The sequence below is a fragment of the Callithrix jacchus genome, chromosome 4 (genome assembly GCF_049354715.1).
Source record: "Callithrix jacchus isolate 240 chromosome 4, calJac240_pri, whole genome shotgun sequence".
Classification (NCBI taxonomy): Eukaryota; Metazoa; Chordata; class Mammalia; order Primates; family Cebidae; genus Callithrix; species Callithrix jacchus.
This window is the reverse complement of record NC_133505.1, coordinates 35,673,436-35,698,219: the sequence shown is the minus strand read 5'-3', so window position 1 is coordinate 35,698,219 and position 24,784 is coordinate 35,673,436. Positions and strand designations below refer to the sequence as shown.

At 54.8% G+C, this 24,784-nt stretch overlaps 1 protein-coding gene across 18 annotated transcripts; it reads right to left on the bottom strand.

Moving 5' to 3' along the window:
- Positions 1-1,594: 1,594 nt before the first annotated feature.
- DDR1 (discoidin domain receptor tyrosine kinase 1) lies at positions 1,595-21,274 on the bottom strand. Of its 18 annotated transcripts, XM_078368536.1 has the most exons (21): positions 19,243-19,291; positions 18,092-18,179; positions 17,581-17,753; positions 16,620-16,675; positions 12,815-12,941; positions 12,619-12,721; positions 12,200-12,428; positions 10,516-10,663; positions 10,157-10,256; positions 9,469-9,655; positions 9,117-9,363; positions 8,481-8,576; positions 8,221-8,372; positions 6,982-7,147; positions 6,155-6,265; positions 4,824-5,068; positions 4,540-4,667; positions 4,107-4,325; positions 3,397-3,631; positions 2,709-2,858; positions 1,595-2,590 (listed from the first exon to the last, which is right to left on the bottom strand). In XM_078368536.1, exons 5-21 carry the CDS (start codon positions 12,897-12,899, stop codon positions 2,450-2,452), a joined length of 2,742 nt encoding a protein of 913 aa, XP_078224662.1. In that variant the 5' UTR covers positions 12,900-12,941; positions 16,620-16,675; positions 17,581-17,753; positions 18,092-18,179; positions 19,243-19,291; the 3' UTR covers positions 1,595-2,449. The 18 variants fall into 18 exon arrangements, with proteins under 18 accessions (XP_078224662.1, XP_078224671.1, XP_078224658.1 ...); XM_078368545.1 differs by lacking the exon at positions 6,155-6,265; XM_078368532.1 differs by lacking the exon at positions 16,620-16,675.
- Between the last annotated feature and the right edge of the window lie 3,510 nt (positions 21,275-24,784).

Genomic DNA, 24,784 nt, shown 5'->3' with positions numbered 1-24,784 from the left:
TGAATAGCCATCAAGATCAGACTGCCTTGTCCAATCCCTGCAACTGACTTCCTTTTTTTTTTTTTTTTTTTTTGAGACAGGGTCTTGCTCTGTCACCCAGGCTGGAGTAAAGTGATGCAATCATGGCTCACTGCAGCCTTAACCTCCTGGGTTTAAGTTATCCTCCCACCTCCGCCTCCCAAGTTGCTGGTGTGCACCCAGCCTAGCTAATTGTTTTGTTGTTGTTGTTAATAGAAATGGGGGCCAGAGTGGACTCGCACTGTTCAACCCTGGCTGGTTCTGAACTCCTGGGTTCAAGAAATCCTCCCACCTCTGCTTTTCATAGTGTTGGGATTACGACTGCCGATTTTTTCTTTCCAACCAAATTTAAACCTTTCTGTTAATTGCTCTCTTGATGGTTGCAGCTCATCCTTCCAAGCCTGAGATAATTGAGGCTCTTGGTTCTGGTTTCCATCCCAACAACCCATCCCCTACCCCCACTGGGGCATTTGCACACTTGACTGGCCTAACCCAGGGATTCCACCCTGGGGAGCCAGATGGGCTCTAGAATTTGGACAAGAAAAAGAAATTACACCTTTTTTTTTTTTTTTTAATTTTTTATTGGATTATAGGTTTTGTACACCTTTATTTTTACTAACCTCTAAGTGAAATTTAGCATTCCTTCCATTCTGAATATGGGTAAAACCTCCAGTACTATTAGCAGTGCCTTTGACTTGTCACTAATTGACACCACGGCTACTTTTGTGTCTCACTGTGATTGTTGCGGAAATCTCAAGTATGGCTTATGCTCATTAGTATTTGGAAAACGTCAGTAGGTTATTACACCATTTCTAGATCTTATTAAATACATTAAAAAGAAGCACGTTACTTTCATAATTTTTTAGCATTTTGGTAAACTGTTCCTATTGGTTTCCTTTATAATCCTGTATATTTGATGGGTTTTGTTGTTTTGTTTTTGAGACAGTCTCACTCTCTCGCCTAGGCTGGAGCACAGTGGTGGGATCTCGGTTCACTGCAACCTCCACCTCCTGGGTTCTAAGCAATTCTCCTGCCTCAGACTCCCGAGTAGCTGAGATTACACATGCACGCCACCATACTCTACTAATTTTTGTATCTTCAGTAGAGATGGGGTTTCACCATGTTGGCCAGGTTGGTCTCGACCTCCTGGCCGCAAGTGATCTACCCGCCTCAGTCTCCCAAAGTGCTGGGATTATGTGGATGAGCCACTGTGCCCAGCCCATTTTATAGGTTTTAAAACCTAATTCTGAGGAGGACTCAGTAGAACCCTACAGCCTTCCAAAGGGGTTTATGGCACAAAAAAGGTTCGGAAGCCCTGGCCTGACTGCATTCCTGCCGGGCCTCCAGCAGAGCAACCCTCTGAGTTGAGAAGGTTCAGGCGCTAAGACATTCATGCATCTCCTGAGGTCCCACAGGCAGGCAAAGGCCTGGATTATGCAGAAACAGAACACAATGCTGGGCAAAATAGGTGGTGGGAAATGGAATGGGGAGAGGGAGGAAAAAGGAAGATAGGAAGTGGTTTAAGAGGGAGGTGCAGGGGGCAGAGTTACCAAATCCTCAAGAAACCCACTCACAGTTGTGGAAAACTCAACCTTTATTATTACCTGCCTACTGCAGGGGATTAAAATTGCCTCAAGCTAGGTCCATATATTAGTGTAAAAATCTGTGTCTCTCCCCCCAAAAATGTACAAACCCCAAGTGATTATAGAAAAATCAACGTGGCAGCTACGATAGAGATGCCCAACCCCAAGGCTACAGGCCATCGCTCCCTCCTCCCCTAATCCCAATATTTACTCCACAGAAACGTACAGGCTGAGAGAAGTTCCAGCTACAAGACCACAGGTGGGAAGTGGGGTGACTGAGGGCTGGGGTGGGGCCACCCCCAGGTCCAGTGTTTCAGGTGATGGAGGAGAAGAAGCCCAAGCTGAGGACAAGTCCAGGAGCAGGCACAAGGGAAGGTTTTCCTCTCCTCCTTGTCCTCCTCAGCCCCCAGATTCTCAGCCAGTGGGGTCCAGTGTGTAACAGGGAGAGAGAAGCTGGGGGTGCAGCCACCTCTCCAGGAACCAGTGTTGTCCAGTGGGGCCCAGGTGCTCCGATGGGCCATGTCCAGTGTCTGTCCTATATTTCCCCCCACCCTTCCCCAAGGGATGGCTAGAGGAGATTGGAGAGGATCCCATCCACAGGGCCAGCTGGGTGGGCAACAGGGGCTTCTGGGAAAGAAGAACAGGAAGGGGACATGAGAGTGTGTCTGGGAAGGGGAGAAGGGGCATCAGCTCCCTGGGTGGGCCAGCCCACCTGCAGTCTCACTGCCTCTATTAGAGGTGATAGGCCGTCGGGAGGAGAAGGGCAGGGGTGCCATTGGCTCCTCTTGTTTTAGTGTCACTGGCTTCCTCTGGATCCTCCCTGAGGGAGGGGCAGCTGGATGTGTGATTCACACGGTGTTGAGAGCATCCTCTGCCAGGAACCGATGCAGCTGGGAAAAGGGTGGTCGCTGCTCAGACTCCCGGCTCCAGCACTGAAGCATCAGCTCATATAGGCCCTGCGGGCAGGCAGGCGGCCGGGACAGGTACACCTGCATTGTGGAAGTGTGGATGAGAGGCAAGGAACAAATATTCTTTAGTCCCAAGGTAATGAGCTCTGCCCCTTCCATCCCCCACCTCGGACCCATATTCCATCTCCTCCACTCTGACCTGCCGGCCCTGGTCCCGGAAGAACTCCCCCGCGTTCTCGATGACCTGCTCGTCAGTGAGTTGCCCAAAGGGCTGGGCCCTGCAAAGCATCAGCACCTCCCACAGGGTCACTCCAAAGGCCCACACGTCACTCGCAGTTGTGAACTTCCCCTGGGATGCAGAGAAGGCAGCAAAAGCAGATAGGGACATCAGGCAACCAAGACCCTCCTCCTTCCTGTCGGAAGCCCCACATCCGCTCTGGGCTCCACTCAGGCCTGATCCCGCCCCACACCAGGCTCTCCACTCTCCTCTGCTGGCCACCTTTTCCACCTCCTCTCCCTCAGGCTCTGCCTTTCCTCTCCATGCTCTGGTCCTCTCTCCAGGGCCCTGGCCCACCTCTTCCTTCTGCTCCTCCTTCCTCTTCATCCACCCCCCCTTTCTAGTCCTGACCCTCAGTCTCCCTACCCAACCCCTTCTATCTCCAGCTTCCTCCCTCTCCTCATCTCTCCAGCTCTCTGCCACCCTGTCTCCATCCCCAGTATCCACTCTTGGCTCCTGGACCCTTGCCCCATCACACTGCAGCTCCTGCTTTCCCCAGTCCCTTGGGCCAGGAGAACCTCATTTTACAGAAGAGGTTCTGTAAATGTGAGTGGCAGCCAATGTTTTCTCACCTGCCCTGCCCCCACCTGCCTGTCCTCGGGCTGCTCACCATGAGGATGCACTCCCAGGCCATCCAGCGGATGGGCAGCACCGCCCGGCCCTGCACACGGTAATAGTCCCCAGCGTAGAGGTTCCGGCTCATGCCAAAGTCTGCAATTTTGATGGTGAAATTTTCTCCAACCAGGCAGTTCCGCGTGGCCAGGTCCCGATGTACAAAGTTAAGTGTGGCCAGATAGCGCATGCCCGAAGCAATCTGGGCTGCCACATGCAACAGCATTGGGTAGCTGAGAAAGGAACGGACACAGGGTCACTAGGGGCAGCTCCGCAGATTCCCACCCAGCAGAGGAAAGAGAGCCCATTCCCCGGGCCAGGTCACTCTGGCTCCCCATGTGGAGGTCGAATGCCCACGTGAGGCCAGGGGTCAGTTCCCTCTCAGTCTCCCAGGCCTATCCAACCCTAGGGGGCTCTTCTTTTATTTTATTCCCTAGTTTGGACACAGGGAAGTAAGGGTGAGAGAAACCAAAAAGGACTTCACAACAGGGCCCAAGTCCCTTCACTGCTCTCACGTAGTCACCTCCAGCCTTTCTGTCCATGTTCCTGGATTAACTTGTCACATGTTCCTCATCCCAGGCCTTCCTGGAACCTCTCCCTGCCTTTCCCACCCCATGCTCCCCTCTTTTCTTCCAGGCTAAAGTGAGGGGACAGGAGGAGACCCCCTTGGGGAATTCTCAGCAAGGCCCAGCCTAGGTAGGCAGGTACCTGATGGTGGGCCCCTGCGCAGCCTGCCCATCCCCGGGGGCTCCCTCGGCTGCCTTGTCCTCCAGCTGGTGGGCACTGAGGAACTGGTTGAGGTCGCCATTCTCCATGTAGTCGGTAATCATGCACAGGGGGTCGTCCTGCACACACACGCCCAGCAGCCGGATGATGTTTGGGTCCTTGAGCCTCGACATGATCTTCACCTCCTTCAGGAAATCATTCCTGGAGAACAGGGAGGTGAGGAGGAGAGCCAAGTGGGTGGCCTGCACCTCCCTTCCTGCTCAGGTGGATCAGGTGATCCCACCCCCAGCGTACATGCAAATCCCCTCCCCCAGATGCCACTCCTCTGTTGGGCTCTGCTATTATTCTCTCTAGATGGCTCCCCACTCTTCATGGCCTCCCCTCCCTTCTTCCAAATGCCATCCCTGGTCCTCACCTGGCATTCTTGGTGGCATCTGGCCGTAAGATCTTGACAGCTACCAGCAAGGGCTGTCCCTTACGCACATTCAGGGGGAAATCAAGACTGACCAGATCTTGAGGGCTGTCGACCTCACACAGGTGCACCTGGAGAAAGAAGCTCATTTACTAGGCAGTCACAGGGTCAAACAGGTTAACACGATCACAAATGATGAAGGTTCCTGGGCGGGGATGTGTAGGAATGGCATCAGAGCACCCACTAGGGCTAGACATGACTGATGGCTGGGTAGGCACCCTCCTTACCTCCCCAAACTGGCCCTCGCCAAGCTTCTCCTTGAAGCGGAGCCGTGATCGAGGGAAATCCACTCTGGGGGGCCCATCCCCGACTGCCCCTGGGGGCAGCGCGGGCACAGCATAGGTGTTGCCCCCGGTGACGCCCTGCAGGGTGACAATGTCAGCCTCGGCATAATGGGGAACGCTGTTCTGGGGAGGTGGGGGCAGAAGCGGGGCACCTGGCTTCTCAGGCTCCATATAGTCCCCACTGCAGGCTGCAGGGATGAGGGGAAAGAAGACAGGACGAGGCATCAGGAACAGCCCAAGAGCTGTAGTTCTCCCCGCCTCAGCCTCCTGGAGGGCCTCGAGTCTCCCAGTCAAGTGAGAGACTGGATCTATGCCGTATCTTCCCAGTATTCCATGCACCGACCTCAAACCAGGAAGACACTGGCATGGGATGTGAGTTAGCTATTCCAGAGGTTTTCAAGGCAATGAATATGGTTGAGCAAACCTGTCATAAAGTATTACTTTGTAGGGCCTCCCTAGGGTCTCTCAAAAGACCATGAGATAAGTCTTGGCTGGAAAAATTCATCCACCCACCTCAGGACGGTCCCAGCATGGAGGCACCCTCCACCTTCCAAACCCTGGTCCCGCTCACCACCAGCTCCCTCCCCTTCACTTGCTTCTCTCCTGAAGCTTTCAGCCTGGCTCCTCCCAGCCAAGCCCTCCCAACCCTTTCAACCCAACACACCAAGCTCAACAACAAGCAGAGACAGAGGCACACAGAGAGCGGGAGGGTAACAGCTGCTCACAGCCCCAACACGAGTTGTCTACAGACAAGAGAGGAAGCAGAGCTGTCCCCTCTTAGCCGTGGGGAAGGGGCCACAATGAGAAGGCAACACCAAGGAGAGGAGGGGCAGACGGAAAGGGTTAGGGCCTGAGCCTTCACCTCTGGGACTGCAGAGAGAGGACACGTGGGGGAGAGGGCAAGTGCCCGGGGTGAGAGCCCTCCTCCTTGCAGCTCTAGAGAGATGGGAGAATAAAGGAAGAGTTACATGAGTTGGGGACCACCACAGCAACCTCCTGTCTAGCTCTGGAGAGCTGAAGAGATGGTGTGGAAGAAGAGGAGGGAGAAGAGCTGGGACCAGTAAGCTTTCTACTCCTCAGCTCAAGGGTGAGGCCTTAAAAAAGAGCAAGCAGCAGCAGAGATGAGCTAAGGGCACAAGAGCTTCCTCCTTGGGAGCTCAGGAGAGCAGAATAGGCCACAGTGGGGAGGGGAGGAAGTGCAAGGTGTGAGGGCTTTTCCCTGCCCCAGTAGAGGTATGGGGAGCCTGGCAGAGCCCAGGGGCAGAGGGGCTTACCCTGGGTGTTGGTGGGTTTGGCCCAGGCGGGTGTGGGGGGGCCCGGGCCTCGAGGGGGACGGGCGTAAGTGGCCAGAAGGAGGCGGTAGGCTGGATTGGAGAGCAGCAACGCTGTCGGGAGAAGGAGGAGGGGAAACACGGGGAAGGGATGAGACTTAAGGCTAGACAGACAGGGAGACCTTGAATAGGGCAAGACCAGGGCTGATGGGATGATTGCATTAAGAGACAGACAAGATAAAACAAGGACCTGCAGAGTGACAGACAGCTGGCTGGATAATGAATGGATGGACAGATGGGACATATGAATAGATGGATGGATGATAAACAGATATTTTGTTGGATGGATGGACAACAGACGGACAATGGATGTGTGAATATAGATGGATAGATGGATGATGGATATGGGTGGATGGATGGATAGATTTATAAATTTAGACAGAATGAAAGATGATGGAGGATTGACGGATGGATGCAAGGATGTATGACTATGGATGGAAGGATGGATGATAGAGGAAGGATGGATAGAAGGAACAAACATGGTGAGTCTATTACAAAGCAGAGGGGCCAGGGAGACACAATAAGAGGGTACAACAGAGATGTCTGTGGGACACAGACAGGATGGGACCACGGGGGATTATGGGTAATACATGGGGAACTCTGGAGAGAGACTATATGGTAGGGACAAGGAGTGATATAGACAGTAACCAGGGGCACAGAGAGAAGAAAACAAGTAGAAACTGGGGAAGACAAGAAAAAGATTGGGAAAGGGATACAATAAGAAAACAGCAGAGAGAACAGAGATGCGACTGGAACAGGGCAGGTCTTACCAGAGCCATTCGGGACACAGGGAGCAGAGTGCGGCGGATTCCCACGAGGCCGGGGCTCCTGGTACGGGGGTGGCTCTCTAGGACCTGGGCGGTTGTTGATGAGGATAGTGTCCCCAGGTACAGAGAGGTGAACCGTCAGCTCCTCTTCCAACACCCGCCGCTCAGCCTTGTCATGGGGATGGGAGGCATCACCCGTGCTGCTCAGCACACAGCCTGGCACTCTGCTGCGTGCATCCCTGCATTCCCTCCCTCTGCCCTCACAGGAGCCCTACGGCTGTAAATACCATCAGCACCATCTCACAGGTAGAGAAAGTGAGGCTCAAGAGCATGGAGGTAACTTCCCTGATGTCCCACAATGGAATTCTAACCCCAATCTGCCCAGTCCGTAACTATCAACCTTTTATTTTTATTTAGATGGAATTTCATTCTTTTTGCCCACGCCTAAGTGCAATGGTGTGATCTCAGCTCACTGTAACCTTCACCTCCCGGGTTCAAGAGATTCATGCCTCAGCCTCCTGAGTAGCTGAGATTACAGGCATGAGCTACCATGCCTGGCTAATTTTGTGTGGTTAGAAGAGATGGGATTTTACCATGTTGGCCAGGCTGGTCTCGAACTCTTGACCTCAGGTGATCCTCCTGCCTTGGCTTCCCAAAGTGCTAAGATTACAGGAGTGAGCCACTGTGCCCAGCCATCAACCTTAATATATATCACTGCTACTGGACTTCAGCTAGAAGATATGGCTTGGGGTGTGCCAGACGCCTTCCCTTTGCCCCTCCAGCCCCACTCTCCACCTGTCTCCGCCCTGCTTCTGCTCCAAGGCTGAGCAGTGTAGACTGCACCAACAGACCTGGTTTGGGGTGGCCAGAGAGGAGCCCAGCAGGAGTTTGGGGCAGAAAGTGAGGTCAGGGTATCCATTCTCCCAGGCCCTCCCTGAGGGGTAGACGAGGGCCAGCTGCATCCCAGAACCAAAGTCTACTGCCCCTGTCAAGGTACCCTCCCTACAGACCCTCTCCTCCGGGTCCTGGTATTTGCCAGCTCCTCTCCACTTAGCAGGCCCAGGGCTGGGGAGCAGCCCTCTTTGTGAGCCCCACACCCCCTTCGACATGGTGTAAGTGGTCTCTTTACTAAGCCTTCCTCTTGGGATGCTAGTGGGCTGTGCTCTGCAGGCCCCACTGGACCCTGGCTCATGCTGGGGCCTGGCCTCCCCCCGCCACCCTGCATGCTGCGGCTGTGCCCACCTTGCTAAGGAGCCTGCGCCAGTGCAGCCGCCAGAGCATGAGGGCAATGATGAGCAAGAGCAGCAGGATGATGGCCACCAGGCAGCCGATGAGGATGGCGGTCGGGCTCCCCTCCGCCTTGGCCACGGGCTGCTGGCCCCTGGGCTCCAGCTCTGGAGGAGGCAGCAGGGTCAGCACCACAAGGGGCTCCCACCCCAGCCGAGGGGGAGGCCCAGGGAGAAGGGTGCAGAGGGTCCACACTCCCACCTAAGGCTGCTCACCCAAGCTGCTGAAGTTGGTGGGAGGTGGGCCAGGTGGCCACCAGGGGGCTGGCGGGAAGGTGCCTCCCAGTGCTGGAGAGGAATTGTTCACCACATCTGGGAGAAGGAACAGAAGAAAGCAGGGAGGTACATGAGGGGAAAGCCAAGGAAGGCAGTGGATTGCTGTGCAAAGGAGCAGAAGCAGGGGTGATTCTTTTTTTTTTTAATGTGGTCCACTTCACAAATTTGATTCTCAATAGGCAAGCACTGACCAGTGGCAGCTGGGGGAGCAGGGTGCTGGAAGTCCCCAGCTGTGGTGGGTGTTAACCCTATAGTTGCTGGAGGGTGGGTATCTGGAGGCTTAGAGAAGAGGCTATTTCTCAAGTAATACAGAAGTATTTCAATATTTCAACAACCAGTATTATCACACTGGCTCAGTAACAGTCATGGGTGAGGGGCTTACAAAGGAAAGACAGATATGCAGAGAGCAAGAGGCAGAAAGGGGCACAAGCTATTTGGGGCATCCCTAATTGAGAAGCATTGTAGATGATGGGTAAATATTATGCGAGCAATGAATATTTTGGGGGCACTGGAGGGTTAAGAATGAAATCAGTTGTCAATCTCAGGGGCTGGGGACGGGGCTACTCCAGGGCTTACCAGAGATGAAAGAAATTTCACTGAAGAGTAACCAGGGCCCGGCAAAGAGGAAGCGGCACTGCAGAAAGCGAGCCACACGGCCGCCCAGGGGCACTGAGACAGCCCGGGCTCTGGGGTCCCCCAGGTTGCCCCCCAGGTTGTGGCGCATGGGCTCCCCCTCCCAGGCCATGGCAGGGCCCCGCCGGAAGCGGCATTCCACCCCGCCAGGCAGGCGGGCTCCCAGCGTGTGCATGTTGTTACAGTGGACCTGGGGGGAAGGGAACAGGGCACAGGGTCAAGGCTAGGAGAAAGCTGGGGGCACCCCAGCAGCACCCGCCATGGCTTCAGAGCCCTCCTTGAAAGCCGGACTCACCTGCATGGCTTGGAAGGCCCTCAGCCGGTCAAACTCAAACTCCATCTCCACATAGCCATTGGGGAAGCTGTGGTTGCTCCATCCCACATAGTCATAACCTGGCCAGACCCGTAATTCCTGACTCTTCCTAAAGTCATCCAGCCCCACCACACCATCTGCCAGCTGGCCCAGACCCCCATACTGCAGTCTGTGGAAGAGGAGGTTGGAAGGGAAGAGGGTCTTGACATCCAGCACTCTGCGCCCTCCCCACCCCCATGCACAGTGGCCTGGCCAGCCCAGCTCCCATCCACCCATCCCACTCCCACCCCACCCCATGCTCATGCAGCTGGCCCTTCTCGTCTATCCACCCCTGCCCCAGCACTATCACAGGTACTCTGCAGGTCACATCCAGCACAAAGGCACCACCTCTAAGGGACACCATTTCAATCTATGATGTGCATATTTATTGCGGCAATTTCCAACAATGTGTGTTAGCAAAGGGGTGCCTTTTTCATTCACTGTCACATGGGCTAGTGGTCACCCTAGTCCCACCCTTTGAGGCCTCACCTAACCCATCCCTCTTCTCAGTTCTTCCATCTCATTCCTCAGCCTACTTAGCAGCCCCACTACATACACACGCACACGCGCACACACACACACAGTCCTCCCTCCCATCCCAAACTCCACGTCTTGCAGGGGCCTTTCTCACCCGCCCACGGTATGTCCATCGTAGGTGGAGTCGTTGAGGTACACGGCCTCAGATAAGTACATTGTCTGCCCCACAGGGGCGGTGTAAGACAGGAGTCCATCTGGGTCAGGGTGAGAAGATGAGGGTCAGAGGCATGAAGGAGCTGTCCCCATCCCTGCATCAGGCCTGGGCAGGTTTCAGATCCCCTCTAGTATCTCTCCACTGGCTCACTGGCACAGAGGAGATAATGCTGGCCAGCCCCCTCCCTGGAGTGACAGCTTCCCAGCAAGAGAAAGGGGATCCTGGATGCCCATTCTCCACACTCCCACCATCCAGTCCCCCACACAGGAAACAGATTCTCAGGGAGCTGAGCCACTCACCCCTCCAGAGGCAGCCATAAAGCTCCACCCGCAGACAGACACTCATGACCCGGTCAGCCCGGGGGTAGAAGCGAACCAGTCGGGCAACCATGGGGGGCCCAAGGTCCTTCAGCACCACTCTCTCAGGGTCCTCATTGCCTGAGATCACCTGTGGGCCAGGAAACGGGGTGGGTGGGATAGGGTCCAGGTCAGATCTAACTTCCCAGCCACTAGCTGCTCCCTGGCTGAGCCCACAGTGGCCACTTGGAGACCCATGAAGGGTGGTGCCAAGCACACAGAACTGTGGGGTGCAACCAGGCATGGGTGAGAACAAAGGTCTGCAGCTGAGACCTCTGACCCTCTCGCGGCTCTGATGGTCGATCCTCAGACTCCAGGCTCAGCTGCCCTCTTCTCCTTGCCTGGCTCCATCCATTTGTCTCCAAGCCTGTCATCCCACTGTGCCCAAATTCTCCCCAATTCTCCCAGCGCTGCACCCCTGCCTCAGATTCCCCTTCACTTTAGCCCATTCCCTCTGTCCATTCAGCAGAAGTTGGCTGAGTGCCTGCTCTGTGCCAGGCACATTCTCAGTGGTGAACATCAGTCCCTGCCCTTGCAGGACTGAGATTCCAGCAGGGGAAATGCTGTGAAGAACAGGAGGCAGGGTGTATGGACAGAGTGGTGAGGTGGATGGCCCGCAAAGGCTCTCTGAGGAGGTGACACCTGGCAGGGAACTGAATGGAGGGAGGGAGAGCCTGTGGTTATCTGGGGGAGGAGCTTTGCAGGCACAGAGAAAACAGAAAATGTCCGGAAGCTGTGAGAATGAGCCCTGGCTTGTTCCAGCAACAAGAAGAAAGGCAGTGTGGCCAAGGAGGCACACGGAGCAAGCGAGGCAGGTGGAAACCAGGTCGGGCTGAGCACTCTGCACCCAGCTATGGGCTCAGCTTTTGTTCTGGCAGCATGGAAAGCCAGGACAGGCATGTAAGCTAGGGGTGATGTATCTGATTTACATGCTCTAAGGTCCACCGGATGCAGCCCCCAGGTGGAGATTTGACTCCAGGCAGAAAAGGGCAGGAGCAGGGAGTAGATGCCCATCTGGCATCTACTGCACTCATCTAAGCTGGAGATGGCGGGCAGGTGGCCTAGGGCAGTAGAGGTGGGGTGATGAGGAGTGACTGGACTCAGGAACACCATGGAGGTAGAACAGACTGGGCTGCTGCTTTGGAAGGAGGTGAGAGAAAAAGAGGAACCAAGGACATCAACTAAGCATATAGCTGGGCAACCAGGTAATGGTGTTACCACTTCCTGAGCTGGAGAATGCCAGGGGAAGAGCAGGGTTAGGGTGTGAATGGGAATCAAATTCAGCTTGGGAAGTTAAAGGTATGTTTAAGATGCCTATTAGACATCTAAGTGGCTGGCTACAAGTGCTTGTAATCCCAGCACTTTGGGAGGCTAAGGTGAGAGGATCACTGAGCCCAGGAATTGAAGAATAGTCTGGGCAACATAGCAAGATCCCATCTGTTAAAAAAAAATGGACATCTAGGTGGAGAAGTCCAAAAGGTGGCCAGGTTTACAATACTGTTTGGAGGTCAGGTAAGAGGCTTGGGCTGGAGATAATATACTGGAGAGTCTTCAGTGGTGGTGTTTAAAGTACAGCTGGAAGTGAGGAGAGACAACCTCCTCGGGGTGCTGCCCATGCCAGCCTTACCTCCTGACCCCAGCGGTCCTTCCAGTCCATCCAGCGGCGACCATCCCGGGAGTAACGCAGCCGGTAGCTCCGGGAGAACTCTTTGCCCAGGCCCCCCGCATGCCGTCCCTGGGTGCCCACCAGAGCCACCAGGTGCAGTCGTTGTAGATCCACCTGCAAGTACTCCTCCTCCTTGGGAAACACCGACCCTGCAGGGCACCACGCCCCATCCCCGTCACTGCTCTCCAACCTGAAGGGTGAAGGGGGGCACAGAGAACATCTGGCCCCAGGTCTGCCTCTGTCTCCAGAACTTAAACCCCACTTCATTTGCCCCTCAGACTGCAGGGGTTTCATTGGCATGGGCAGAGGGGTTGGAGGGGAAGTAGAGGTCCCATGAGCTCCCCTCAGGTAGCTGCAGCTGTGCCAGGTGTGCCAAGTACCTGCTGTGGCGGGCAGCGGTGGAGTCTGACCAGGAGCTGGAAGCAGAGATGTCACTGTCTGGGATGGTCCGGTCCTGCATGCCCAGGGCATAGCGGCACTTGGCTGAGTAAAAAACAGGCATGTGACAGGTCAAGGCCCCCAACTCTCTACCTCCCAAGCCCTGTCCCTCAGGGACCCATGATTCAGTCTCCTCACCAGGATCAAAATGTCCCTTCATGTCAGCATCTCCAGTTGCCACCAAGAGCAGCAGCAGTAAAGATAAGAGGGCCCCTGGCCCCATAGCTTCTGATCCCGCAGGCCTAAGGGGGTGGGGGCAGCATCTCTGCAGGGGATAAAACAGGTAGTGGGTAAGTTAATCAGGGATTGAGTCATAGCTGACAGCAATAGACAGAATGGGCCACTTTGGGGATAATAACAGTAAAATGACAACAGCCATTGTTTAACAGCATCATCTGTATTTTTAGAATGCTTCCCCTGTGCCAGACCCTGGCCTAAACCCTGAAACAGAATCCATAATTTTATCTTCACAGTCGCTTCATGAGGTAGATACTATTACTCTCCATATTTAACACATGAAGGAACTGGGGCAGAAATCAGTTAGATAACTTCCTAAAGCCCCATTTCTCCAATCAAAAACAGGCAAAATACCCCCACAAACAATGGCTAGAACAAACAGCAAGTGTTCGAAAGATGTTTATAACACACACAGCAGGAAAAGGTTTAATAAGTACAATAAACCAAGGCCCCTTAGGAACTGACAAGAAAAAATATATAAGCAACCCAACAAAGAAACAGCCAAAGAATGCGAATAGTCATTTCATAGAAAAGCAAAGCCAAATTGCCATCAAACATTTTGTTTTTAATGATCAAATTCACGAGCATCAGGGAAATACCAAGCAGACTGACAAGATATTTTTTAAGGCTGTAACATATACAAGTGGTGGAGAGTGATGAAAAGGGAGGCACCATGCTCAATGGTAGAAACGTAGTGTTATCCTCTATTTGGAAAGTGATCTAGCAATGTCTATTACGATTAAAAATGCACATCCTCTTTATCCCAGCATTCCCTCTCCTAATGATCTACCCAAATGGGGTGAGAGAAGCACCAAGAAGTAAGAACATATGTGCAGGGCTGGGTCTGGTGGCTCATGCCTGTAACCCCAGCACTTTGGGAGGCCAAGATGGAAGGATCACTTGAGGCCAGGAGTTAAAGACCAGCCTGGTCAACATAGTGAGACCCCATCTCTTTAAAAAAGTAAAAAATGGCCAGGCACAGTGGCTCATGCCTGTAATCCCAGCATTTTGGAAGGCTGAGGTAGGCAGATCACCTGAGGTAGAAGTTCAAGACCAGCCTGACCAACATGGAGAAACCCTGTCTCTACTAAAAATACAAAAAAATTAGCCAGGCATGGTGGTGCATGCCTGTAATTCCAGCTACTCGGGAGGATGAGGTAGGAAAATCACTTGAACCCAGAAGGCAGAGGTTGAAATGAGCCGAGATTGCACGATTGCACTCCAGCCTGGGCAAGAAGAGCAAAACTCCATCTCAAAATAAATAAACAAATAAAATGAAAAATTAAAAAGAAAGAAAAAAAAGAAGATATGTTCAAAGATGTTTGTTATGGAACCTTTTGTAAGGACATAAATCTGCAAGATATGTGAATGCCCACAGGGGACAGTCTGGAATTTTTAAAAAAAAATAAGTTTATGGACTACTACGAAGCTATGAAAACTAACAAAGAGGCAATAAATTCCTAACCGTGTAATTTCCTTGTGCAGTTGTTTGTTTCTTTGTTTGTTTGTTTGTTTGTTTGTTTGTTTTCCAAGACAGAGTCTTGCTCTGTCGCCCAGGCTGGAGTGCAATGGCACGATCTCAGCTCACTGCAAACTCTGCCTCTCAGGTTTAAGCGATTCTCCTGCCTCAGCCTCTGGAGTAGCTGGGACTACAAGCACGCGCCACCATGCCCAGCTAATTTTTGTATTTTTAGTAGAGACGGGGTTTCACCATGTTGGCCAGGCTGGTCTTGAGCTCCTGACCTTGATCCACCTGCCTTGGCTTCCCAAAGTGCTGGGATTACAGGCATGAGCCACCGCGCCCAGCCCATGCCTCTGTTGAACATAAAAAGCAAGCTACAGAAGTCTAAAAAATTATCCCACCTTTATTTATTTTTATTTTTATTTTTTTGAGACAGAGTCTTACTCTTGTCTCCCAGGCTGAAATGCAGTGGCGTGATCTTGGCTCACTACAACCTCCGCCTCCCACGATCAAGTGATTCTCCTGCCTCAGCCTCCTGAGTAGCTGGGATTACAGGCACCTACCACCATGCCCGGCTAATTTTTGTACTTTTAGTAGAGCTGGGTTTTTGGTCTCAAACTCCTGACCTCAGATGATCTGCCCGCCTCAGCCTCCCAAAGTGCTGGGATTACAGGCATGAGCCACCTCGCCCAGCCCCTTTCAAAAATAGAATAAACAAGCACCATGTTTGTATATATACCTGTTTGTATGCTTAGAGAGAGAGAATCTATAATAGAATATAACAATGTAACAAGAGTTAACATGAATGGGGCAAAAGAAAAGCAAATAAAAAGAGAAAAGACAGGTAGATTATACTATTTTTCTAAATTCTGTAACATAAATACATTTATCTACATTTTAACACAATCCCCAGGTGATCTGTGCCCATTAAAGTTTGAGAATTCCTACTCTGTTCCTTAGGCCCAGGAAGCTTATCCCGTCTAAAACCATTCTAAATGGCATCTCCTTACAAACTTAGAAAGTACCTACTCTCCCCTGCCCCGCTGCAGGAAAAGCTATTCTAACCTGTACTGGCCCCAGAGCCCTGTACTGAAGTCTCCAGGTCCTAGAGTCCTTAGGGGCTCTACTGCCACCTCTTATCAGGTCCAGGGCATCCTGGGCCCAGTTACTCCTGCTATTCGTTCCTGAGACCTAGACATCCCGTCCCCCCAGTTCCCACTTTCAGAAGGTGGCTGCCTCTGAGGGACTGAGGAAAGGCTGAGTTGCCTTGGAGATGAGGGCGGGTCTAAAGACCTGGAAGGCAGGTCACCCCAGGAGGTAGGAGGAGTGGGGGGATACTCCCCCATCCCTTTGTCCTCCTCCAGCTGCTCCCACAATGCACTAGGGCAGGAATGTAAGAGGCAGCTGAGACCCCAGAGCTCTGAAGCAGCAGCTGAGGGGGATGACTGAGTTGTGGGGGGCACTCAGTTGCTAGAGGCTAGAACCAGAAGGCATCACGCCTGGTCCCTTAGGGTCCAGCACCAGGGAGCAGGCCCCCAGAGTCCCAGGAGACTGGCTCGGAATTCCAGGGTGCCACTCTCCACCCCCACCTCTCTCGGGAACAGCGGGGCTCTTGTTCCCCAGAGTAACCTTCTTGCCTATCCCAGATGAGTCATCGGAGCCACTCAGAGCCTAGAGGAGCCTGGGGCAGAGATACAAGGCAGGCAGAGGATAGGCGGCATTGGGAGACAGAGCGAGAGCCACAATGCAAGAGGTAAATAGAGCAGGCTCAGAAACACAGGGCACAAAGCCAAGCAGAGGAGCACAGAGAAGCACAGAGACATCTGGGCTCTCCATTCTCTAACACCCCCAGTCACCTCCTCTCTCTCCACTGGTTCTTCAGCCCACAGTCAGACACACAAAGGGCAAGAGAGGACAGGCCCAGAAGACCTTCCCCAATCCCACCCCCTCCCACCCCATTACAACCAAGACAAACCAGGGGCCAGGCCACCCACCCTGCCTCAAGCCCTTCATGCTCCTCTCCCAACCCGTGTCCCACTCAGACAACACACACACACACACACACACACACACACACACACACACACACACACGGTGAGACACACAAACTTACTGAGCTGGCTCTAAACAGCCAGGCTAAATGTGGCATGCACACACCCCCCTCTCAGTATCTCTGACAACCCTCACAGAGTTCCAGAGACCCAGCAAACACAAAAGCTCATGCACACATCAGCCCGTCCACACCTTGGCATTCCTTCAAGTCCAACCCCATCGTTCAGTGAATAGCCACCTTCAGACACCTGTGAACATGAAATGACAGACACCACATGCTCTGTGACCAGAAGACAGCATGAGACCACACGCCCAAGTCCTTGGGCACAGGATCCGCAGAGAACTGGGGACCAGCCTCTAACACACATGGGTGACCAAGCCAGAGGGTCGTGGAGGGGAGGTGGGGAACAGGTGGGTGCTGGTTGGGAAGAGTGGCAATAAGGACAACAGCCTTTCCCTGCCTTTCCAGTCCCTCTCCTTTCACCTTCTCCACCACACCACTCAATCTTGCACACACCTACAGGCCCTCAGCAACGGCCAGGGGGCTTGGACACCAGCCTCTGGCTGCTGGAAGTGCTGGGAAGAAATGTCCAGCAGGAAGCCAGGCGTGGGGGGTGGGACCCTGAGGCTGGCGCTCACTGACAGTGACATTCTCTCATGGCAGAGCCAACTGACCATCCAGCTGGGAAGAGCGGTGTCACTGGTGGGTTAGGGTGTCAGTCCCGCTTTCTGCTGGACTGTGATAAGGCTCCAACCGGGACTTGGCTGAGTGGAGGCTTAGCAGTTAGTAGATGCCCTCGGGGACTGGCCAGGTGGAGGGCAGGGCCAGCTCTCCAGGGGGCAGATGAGCTGACTCAGTGGGGCCGCACGGGAGCACCTCCTCCCGGGGCTCAGTGCCTCCACACTGAGTGAAGGGGGACTTCCCTCAATGCTGGGAGGTCAGGGGCTTCACCTCCCCCAGCCCCCGCCTCCAGTTTTCAGACTGAAAGCCAAGCATCGGGGAGGCGGGCAGGGAGGCTTGGAAGAGCTGGGCGAGCAAGCACGGCCCGGGACCCTGCCTCCCCCGCCCCTCGCCCTGCAGCCACCACCGCGCGACCCCCACCCCGAGAGCCCCGGGCCACCGCCCGCGGGGTCCGCCCGCCGCTCTCCCTACCTTTCATCTCTCTTCCCGGCAGACCCAGGCGTCCGACCCCGAAGCTGGGCCTCCTAGGCGGCGGGGCGAGAGGCGGGGGAGGCGGAGGGAGCCAGGAGCCGGGAGCCGGGAGCGGGAGGCGCCGGCGGGGCTCGGGTGTCGGGAGGCGGCTCCTGCGAGCAGCTGTCGGGGGCCTGTTCCGGGGAGAGGAGCCAGGGCTGGGGCGGCTCGGGCCCAGGCACCGCCTCCCCCTCGCCTCGGCTCCCTCCCTTCCTCCGCCCGCTCCTCGCCCAGCTCCCTCCCTTCGGCCTTCTCGCCGCGCGTTCGGGCTCGCCGCCCTCCCTTCCCCCTCCCGGACCCAGTCGTCCCGGTGGCTCCCACGCCCGGCGCCGCACTCCTGGCCCCGCGCCCGCCACGCCCACCCCGCGCTCCCGCGCCCGCGCCCGCGCCCGGCCTCCCCCAGGTAACCCGCCCGCCGAGCCCGCCCGGGCGCTCTCAGGCAGCCCAGCCGCCAGCCTCCCCAAACGAGAACCTCCAAAACTGGCGCCCCAGGGGGCCGGCTGCTGGCCGACTCTGGGCCCACGAGGGGAAGACGCCCCTCCTACTTCTGGGCTCGGTTCCTGTTGGGAGAGGCGAAGGGGAGCAGCCCCAGCAAGGAGTTAGGAGCAGGTTCCCACAGGCTCGGCCCAGCCCAGCTGCGGGAGTTCGCCCGGAGAAGGGAGCCGGGCTCAGGGATCACCTGTCCAGCCAGGCCCCAGAGCGCTCTTACTCCACCAACCTTTGCTCCTCTCCAGCAGCCTGTGCGCTCCCGCCCCTACGGCCCAACCTGGAAGGTCCCAGAGTCTGATGGCGGGCCCACTCTCTTCTAACCCCTTCCTCTCTCCCCTCTCCTCCCAGTTCCTCTCTCTGCAGGGCCTTCTCCGGGACCCAGGGGTCCAGGCTCCCAGGCTCTGATTCCCCTGGGCTTCCAATGGCGTGGAGAGGGGAAGGGAGTCAGGAGTCCTCCTCACAGCAAGCCTCCCTCAGCCCGAGCCAACTCTGGCCCTGGTGGGCTGGAGGGTCTGATCTCTGGCCAGAAGAGGCCAAAAATGAGGCCAGGACAAGTTGGGTGGTGGGGAGGAGGAAGAAGAGGAGCAGGAGAAGGATGGAGGCACAGGGAAAATCAGACACAGTCAAAAAAGGAAGGAGACCAAGAGACCCAGAGAAGATGACACAGTGAGACTGAGTTGGCAAAGCAGATGGGAGAGCTGCTGGGCAGAGGAGGGAAGGGACACAACAGCTTGTGGTGAGAGGTGCTTTCTCCCCACTCAGCACTACCTCAGCCCCTCACCTCTCTCCAAACCCCTGCACCTGCTCACTACCTAGGCGATGTCATGGTCAGAGGATGGCCTCTCCGCTGCAGATCTCCAACCCATGCCCCTCACAGTAGATAAAAACATACCCTGCTTGCAGTCCCAGACAACAGTTCTAAGAAAGAAACACAAAGTCCCAACGAGACAAGTACACAAAAGCACTGCCAGGAAGAAGCTGGCCCTTGGCACACATGGGCACTAGTTCAGAAGCCCAAGGACGTTCCAACGGCTGAGGGACTTGCTACCAGACAGCCCCAGGGTCACTCAGAGAGCAACCTCTTCCTGCCTCCCAGTCCCACCAAGCCCCCAGGGATTCCCCCAGAGCACCTACCCCTCCAGAGACAGCAGCTGGGGAATCTAGGTCCGGGAGACGCTGGTCTGGGGGTGGGGCCAGGCTAGGGGTGGGACCAAGGCTTCCAAAGTCACCTCACCTGGCAGCCGCAGCCCCTCCTTCCAGGAGCTGTGCTCTGGGAAAGCCCCAACAGGCCTGTCAGGCAAGCTACAGCTCGTCATACCCTGGTGGGACATTCCACACCCCAGGCCCACGCTGACCCCGGTTAAGTGGCATGGCAGTGCCAAACAGAGGGGTCCGCTGGGGAAAGCAGAGGGAGCTAGAGAGTCCTGAAACCTTTGTCCCCTCTTCTCACCGCCTCAGGAGAAATTCCTAGTGATGATGCCCACCTCGCCCCAGCTCCAGGCTGGAGGAGTGGGAGGGATGCAGGGCTGGGGCCCAGTGGAGTCAAGTGACAACCGAAAGGGAGCTGGAGCCAGCTGGAATGCAGGATTCGGAGCCGAGATTCCCAGGGGCCTGAGAGGGAAATCCCAGCCATCCTGGGGCCTGGAGAGTGGCACCAAAGACCAAGAGGGCCTGATCCCCCATCCGTGATCCCCAGAGCCCATCCTATATCTCCTGCATCACTCCCAACCCCAGAGGCCCCCTGTGTCCCCCAGAACCTCCGAATGACCCTCTACCATGCCCTCCCATTCTGGGCTTCCCTCCCCTTCAAGCCAATGGCATCCTCCTGCCCAGGAAGGAGAAGATGGGAAACAGCTGAAAAAATGTGAGGAGAGGCACATAGGAGAGGGGAGAGGGCAGCTTCAGGCCTGCAGGCTGCCTGGCCACAGGAGGGAAGCCCAGGAGGACCAGCGAGCAAGAGGATAGACCAGATGGGCCCCCATACATACACTAACCGCAGTCCCCTTCCGGGAGCTGCAGCTGCCTCTGGGGGAGCAGGCTGGGTCAGCAGCTGGGGGGAGTGAGAAGTGACAGGTGGGGGGCAGGGTGAAAGAGTGGACAGGGCCTTGGGTGTGAGTCAGACCTGATGCCGCTGAATACAAACTGGAAACTGAGGCCAGGGAGTGAAGGAGGAGATGGAGATGATGTAACTTTGGGAGAGAGATGAAACAGAGCTCAGCTGTGGATAGCCTGGGGGATGGGGAAGAAAGGGGCAAGGGACCAGAGGAGGGAGGGGAGACTGATGGTCAGATGGGGACGATGGTGAGGGAACTCCCAGAGAGACAGGAGATGGACTGAGACCAAGGCCGAGGAGTTGGACTGAGGCCAAGGTAGAGGAGATGGCTCCGAGAGAGGAAAAGGAGGATGGAGACAGGACACACAGCAAAAGGTGGGAAGCCCCAGGGGCTCAGAGGAGACTGAAGTTTGGGAAGAAAAGGGCTGAACTGGATAAGGGAACTGAAGTGGCCTCAGAAGGGAAACAGTGTTGGGAACAAAGCCTAAGGGAGGAAGGCAGGGAACTGAGGAGGCTGGGAGCTGGGCAGACAGACCAAGGGGACAAGAAGCAAGGACAAGGGGAGAGAAGGGGATGCAGTGAAACAAAGTCGAAGGAAAGAGAAGGAGACTGGGGCGCAGAGCGTGAAGCTAAGGGACCTGGGGAGGTGAGAAGTATAAAAGGTTGAGAAAGGAAGAGGCACCTGCAGGACAGACCCATCAGGCCCAAAGAGAGAATCAAACCTGTTTCTGGACAACAGCCCCCCCGTTGGGGACACCCTAGCCCCTCAGCCCATTTGCCACACCGTGACCCCCAACTCCATTCCCGGTCCTTCCCTTCCCCCTGCTGAGCTCTAGGCAGATCTCCTCCTCCCACCGCACCTCCAGCCGGGAAGCCTGGTCCCTGCCCACAAGGGGAGGGCCCAGCTCCAGCACCCACTTCTGCCCTCCCAGTTCAGCTCTGGCTTCCTCCCTCTCACCTCCAGCTCAGGATTCTCCTAGGTCCAAGTCCCCCCAGTCTCAGGCCTTTGGGGTTTCGGGTCTGGGGCTGCCAAAGCCGCCTGGCTTTGTCCAAGAGTCCGGGGCCCCGGGCCCAGGAGCAGCTGCCCGGGCCAGCTGCGGCTGGCTTCGATGTGACCATGGCAACCAAGTCCCGCTCCCCTCACCAAGCCTTGAGGCCCCCGCAGAGAGGGAGGGAGCAGCCTGGTGGGGGAGAAAGGGAGGGGAGGCTGAGAACTGTGAAACAGAACCAAACGGAGACCCCAGACAAAGAAACCCCAGACAAAGGGAGATGAAGAGAGGCAGAGGAAGCAGAAAGCAGTGTTGGCTGGTGGTGGCCGGGAGCTCAGGCCCTCCAGAGGGGGAGAATCCAGGAGAGACTGAGAAAGAGCCAGAAGCAGGGGGCTGACTTGAGGGGGAGAAGAGAGATTTGAATTGACTGGCAGAGGGACAGAGACTCCTTCTGGGCTTCCTTCCTTTTCCCAGGATTTTGCACCCTGTAGGGAACCAGAATCCCAGTTTCTTAGTTGGCTGCCTGAAAAATATTATATATGGTGAGAGCTTCCCTCCAATTACACCAATGGCCATAGGAAGTATCTGAGACCAAAAGACACTCTCAGTTTTCACAAACAACCCCAATTTCAAAGCCTAAACCATCATCTCTTAAAGACCAATGACAATGTCACCAGTTGAGGTGGCTCATGCCTATAATCCCAGCACTTTGGGAGGCCAAGTAGGGTGGATCACTTGAGCCAAGAAGTTCGAGACCAGTCAGGGCAACATGGCAAAACCCCATCTCTACAAAAAATACAAAACTGAGCTGGGTGTGGTGATGCACACAGGTAGTCCCAGCAGGAGGCTGGGAGGGAAGATCACCAGACCGCAGGAGTCCGAGTCTGCAGTATGCCCTGATTGCACAGCTGCACTCCAGCCTGGGCAACGGACCAAGACCCTGCCCCTTCCCCCAAAAAATGGCATTGTCAGACAATGTTTAGAAATCCTTGGTTTGGAAACTATGATCCCCAAGCCAACGGTGATGAATTAGGCTTGGAGGGGCTGGAGGAGAGAAGAGGAGTAATGAGGCCTCTCACAGCATACAAGAGGAAGCAGAGTACCAAACTGGAGGGGAGAAAGCAGCGCTCTGCATCTGAGAGGGAGGGTTAAGATTCTGACTCACCATCTGGCTTCCCTTGGCTGAGTCTACACCAATAAGAGGGAGATAATAATCACTGACCCGGAGTCTGTTTGGAGGATAATGAGACAGTATCTGCAAGGTTCAGGCCCATTGATGGAAGCAACCATCCAGACTCCACAAACATGATCTCTCTGGATTTCTCATGTGTCACTTGGGATCTCTGAGTGCCACCTCCCAAGTCATTCCTCAAACAGTTGATATTAAGAGTTTGCATAGGGCACTGGGTGTGGTGTCTCATACCTGTAATCCCAGCATTTTGGGAGGCCAAGGTGGGTGGATCACAAGGTCAGGAGTTCAAGAGCAGCCTGGCCAATGTGGTGAAACCCCATCTCTATTAAAAATTCAAAAAAATCAGCTGGGCATGGTGGCAGGCACCTGTAATTCCAGACTCAGGAGGCTGAGGCAGGAGAATCGCTTGAACCTGAGAGGCAGAGGTTGCAGTGAGCCGAGAATGTAACATTGTACTCCAGCCTAGGCGACAAGAGTGAAACTCCATCTCAAAAAAAAAAAAAAATGTTTGCAGGGGCCTGATGGGAGAGCTATGAAAGATGCATTCAAGGCCGGGCATGGTGGCTCAAGCCTGTAATCAATCCCAGCACTTTGGGAGGCCGAGGCGGGCTGATCACCAGGTAAAGAAATCAAGACCATCCTGGCCAACATGGTGAAACCCTGTCTCTACTAAAAATACAAAAATTACCTGGGCGTGGTGGCGTGCGCCTGTAGTCCCAGCTACTTGGGTGGCTGAGGCAGGAGAATTGCTTGAACCCGGGAGGTGGAGGTTGCAGTGAGCCGAAATTGTGCCACTGCTCTCCAGCCTGTGCTGGAGAAAGATGAATGAAAGATGCATTCAGTAATGGACCCTCTCCCCACCTTCCAGTCCTTTACAATCTAGAGAGTGTTAGGCATATATATGTATGTAGCCACAGAAGACAGAACAGCGTGCTACAAGCAGAGCTGGAAAGGGTTGTGGGAACCCAGGGAGGGAGCAGGCCAGGTCCTACTGCGTGGGACAGGAGTCAAGACTTAGATGACCTCAGGGAGGAGTTGGAGCTTGAACTGGGCTTAAGTCGTGCTAAGATGTGCAGAGATGAGGTCAGGTCATTCCTGGCTGGAGAAGCAGAGGAGCCAAGGCAGGGAGTAGTGAATATGGCTATGTCCAAATGCAGCCTAGCCTGGAAGAAGGTTCCACCCCATGAGTGAAACCAGAAAGGCAGATTTGGAACCTATTGTTGAGTAGTTTGGCTTATTCTTAAGGTGAGGAGAAAGAACCTTGGGGTTTTGAGCTGGGAAATGACATGTTTAGATTTGTGTTAAAGTCATTTTGGCACGTGGGATACAGAGTTCAGAGTAATGGCTGAGGGGAGGGAGGAGTTAATCCCGATTTATCCTGTGCAGTCCCATGGTGCTTCCCCCTAGCCTCCAGCTGGGACAGCAGTGCACATGCTAGGTGTTTAACCAGCATTTTCAACCGCCCTGTGTTTGCCTCCTTGGGGCCCTCTGACATGGGTGGGGCAGGGCTCTTCATAAAAAGAAAACTCTGGCCGGGTGCAGTAGCTCACGCCTGTAATCCCAGCACTTTGGGAGGCCAAGGCGGGTAGATCACGAGGTCAGGGGATAGAGACCATCCTGGTCAACATGGTGAAACCTACTAAAAATAAAATAAGTGGCTGGGCATGGTGGCACGTGCCTGTAGTCCCAGCTACTCGGGAGGCTGAGGCAGGAGAATTGCTTGAACCCGGGAGGAGGAGGTTGCGGTGAGCCGAGATGGCGCCATTGCACTCCAGCCTGGGCAACAAGAGCAAAACTCCGTCTCAAAAAAAAAAAGAAAAGAAAGGTAGAAAAAAAAGAAAACCCTGTAGTCCCAGCTACCCAGAGGCTGAGGCAGGAAAATGGCTTGAGCCCCAGAGTTAGAGGTAACAGTGACTATGATCGCACCACTGCATGCCAGCCTAAGTGATGGAGCAAAACTGTCACTAAAAAGAGAGAGAGAGGAAAGAAAACTAGGCCCAGAGGCGCTGCAATTTAATTGCCACTTAATGGCAAGTGGCTGCTTCCTACCCAGAACTTCCCCTGCATTCCTCCATCTCAGTCTTCCAAAAGAGAAAGGAGGATGTAGAATGGCTCACTGGGCCTCTGGACTGGACTGTTAACTCCTGCCTCTCTGGGAAGCCCCACCTTGGTAAACTTACAGGAGTATTCTTTCGGCCTTATGTTCCCAGCAGTGAACAGGAAGGCCACTTGGGGGCGCTTGCTGCACAGGCGACCAACTCCAATTACTGGAAAGTGGAAGGAAAGTGAAAGCAGTTTTCCCTGCCTGGACAGGGAATGGCGGGAAGAACTCCAAAGCCACAGAGAGAGAGGTCAGAAAGGCTGACTGGAAGCCTAGGGCAGCCCTGGGGCTGCTTAGGGTGCAATAACCTAATTTGCACATATCAGAGATATTGTCATTTG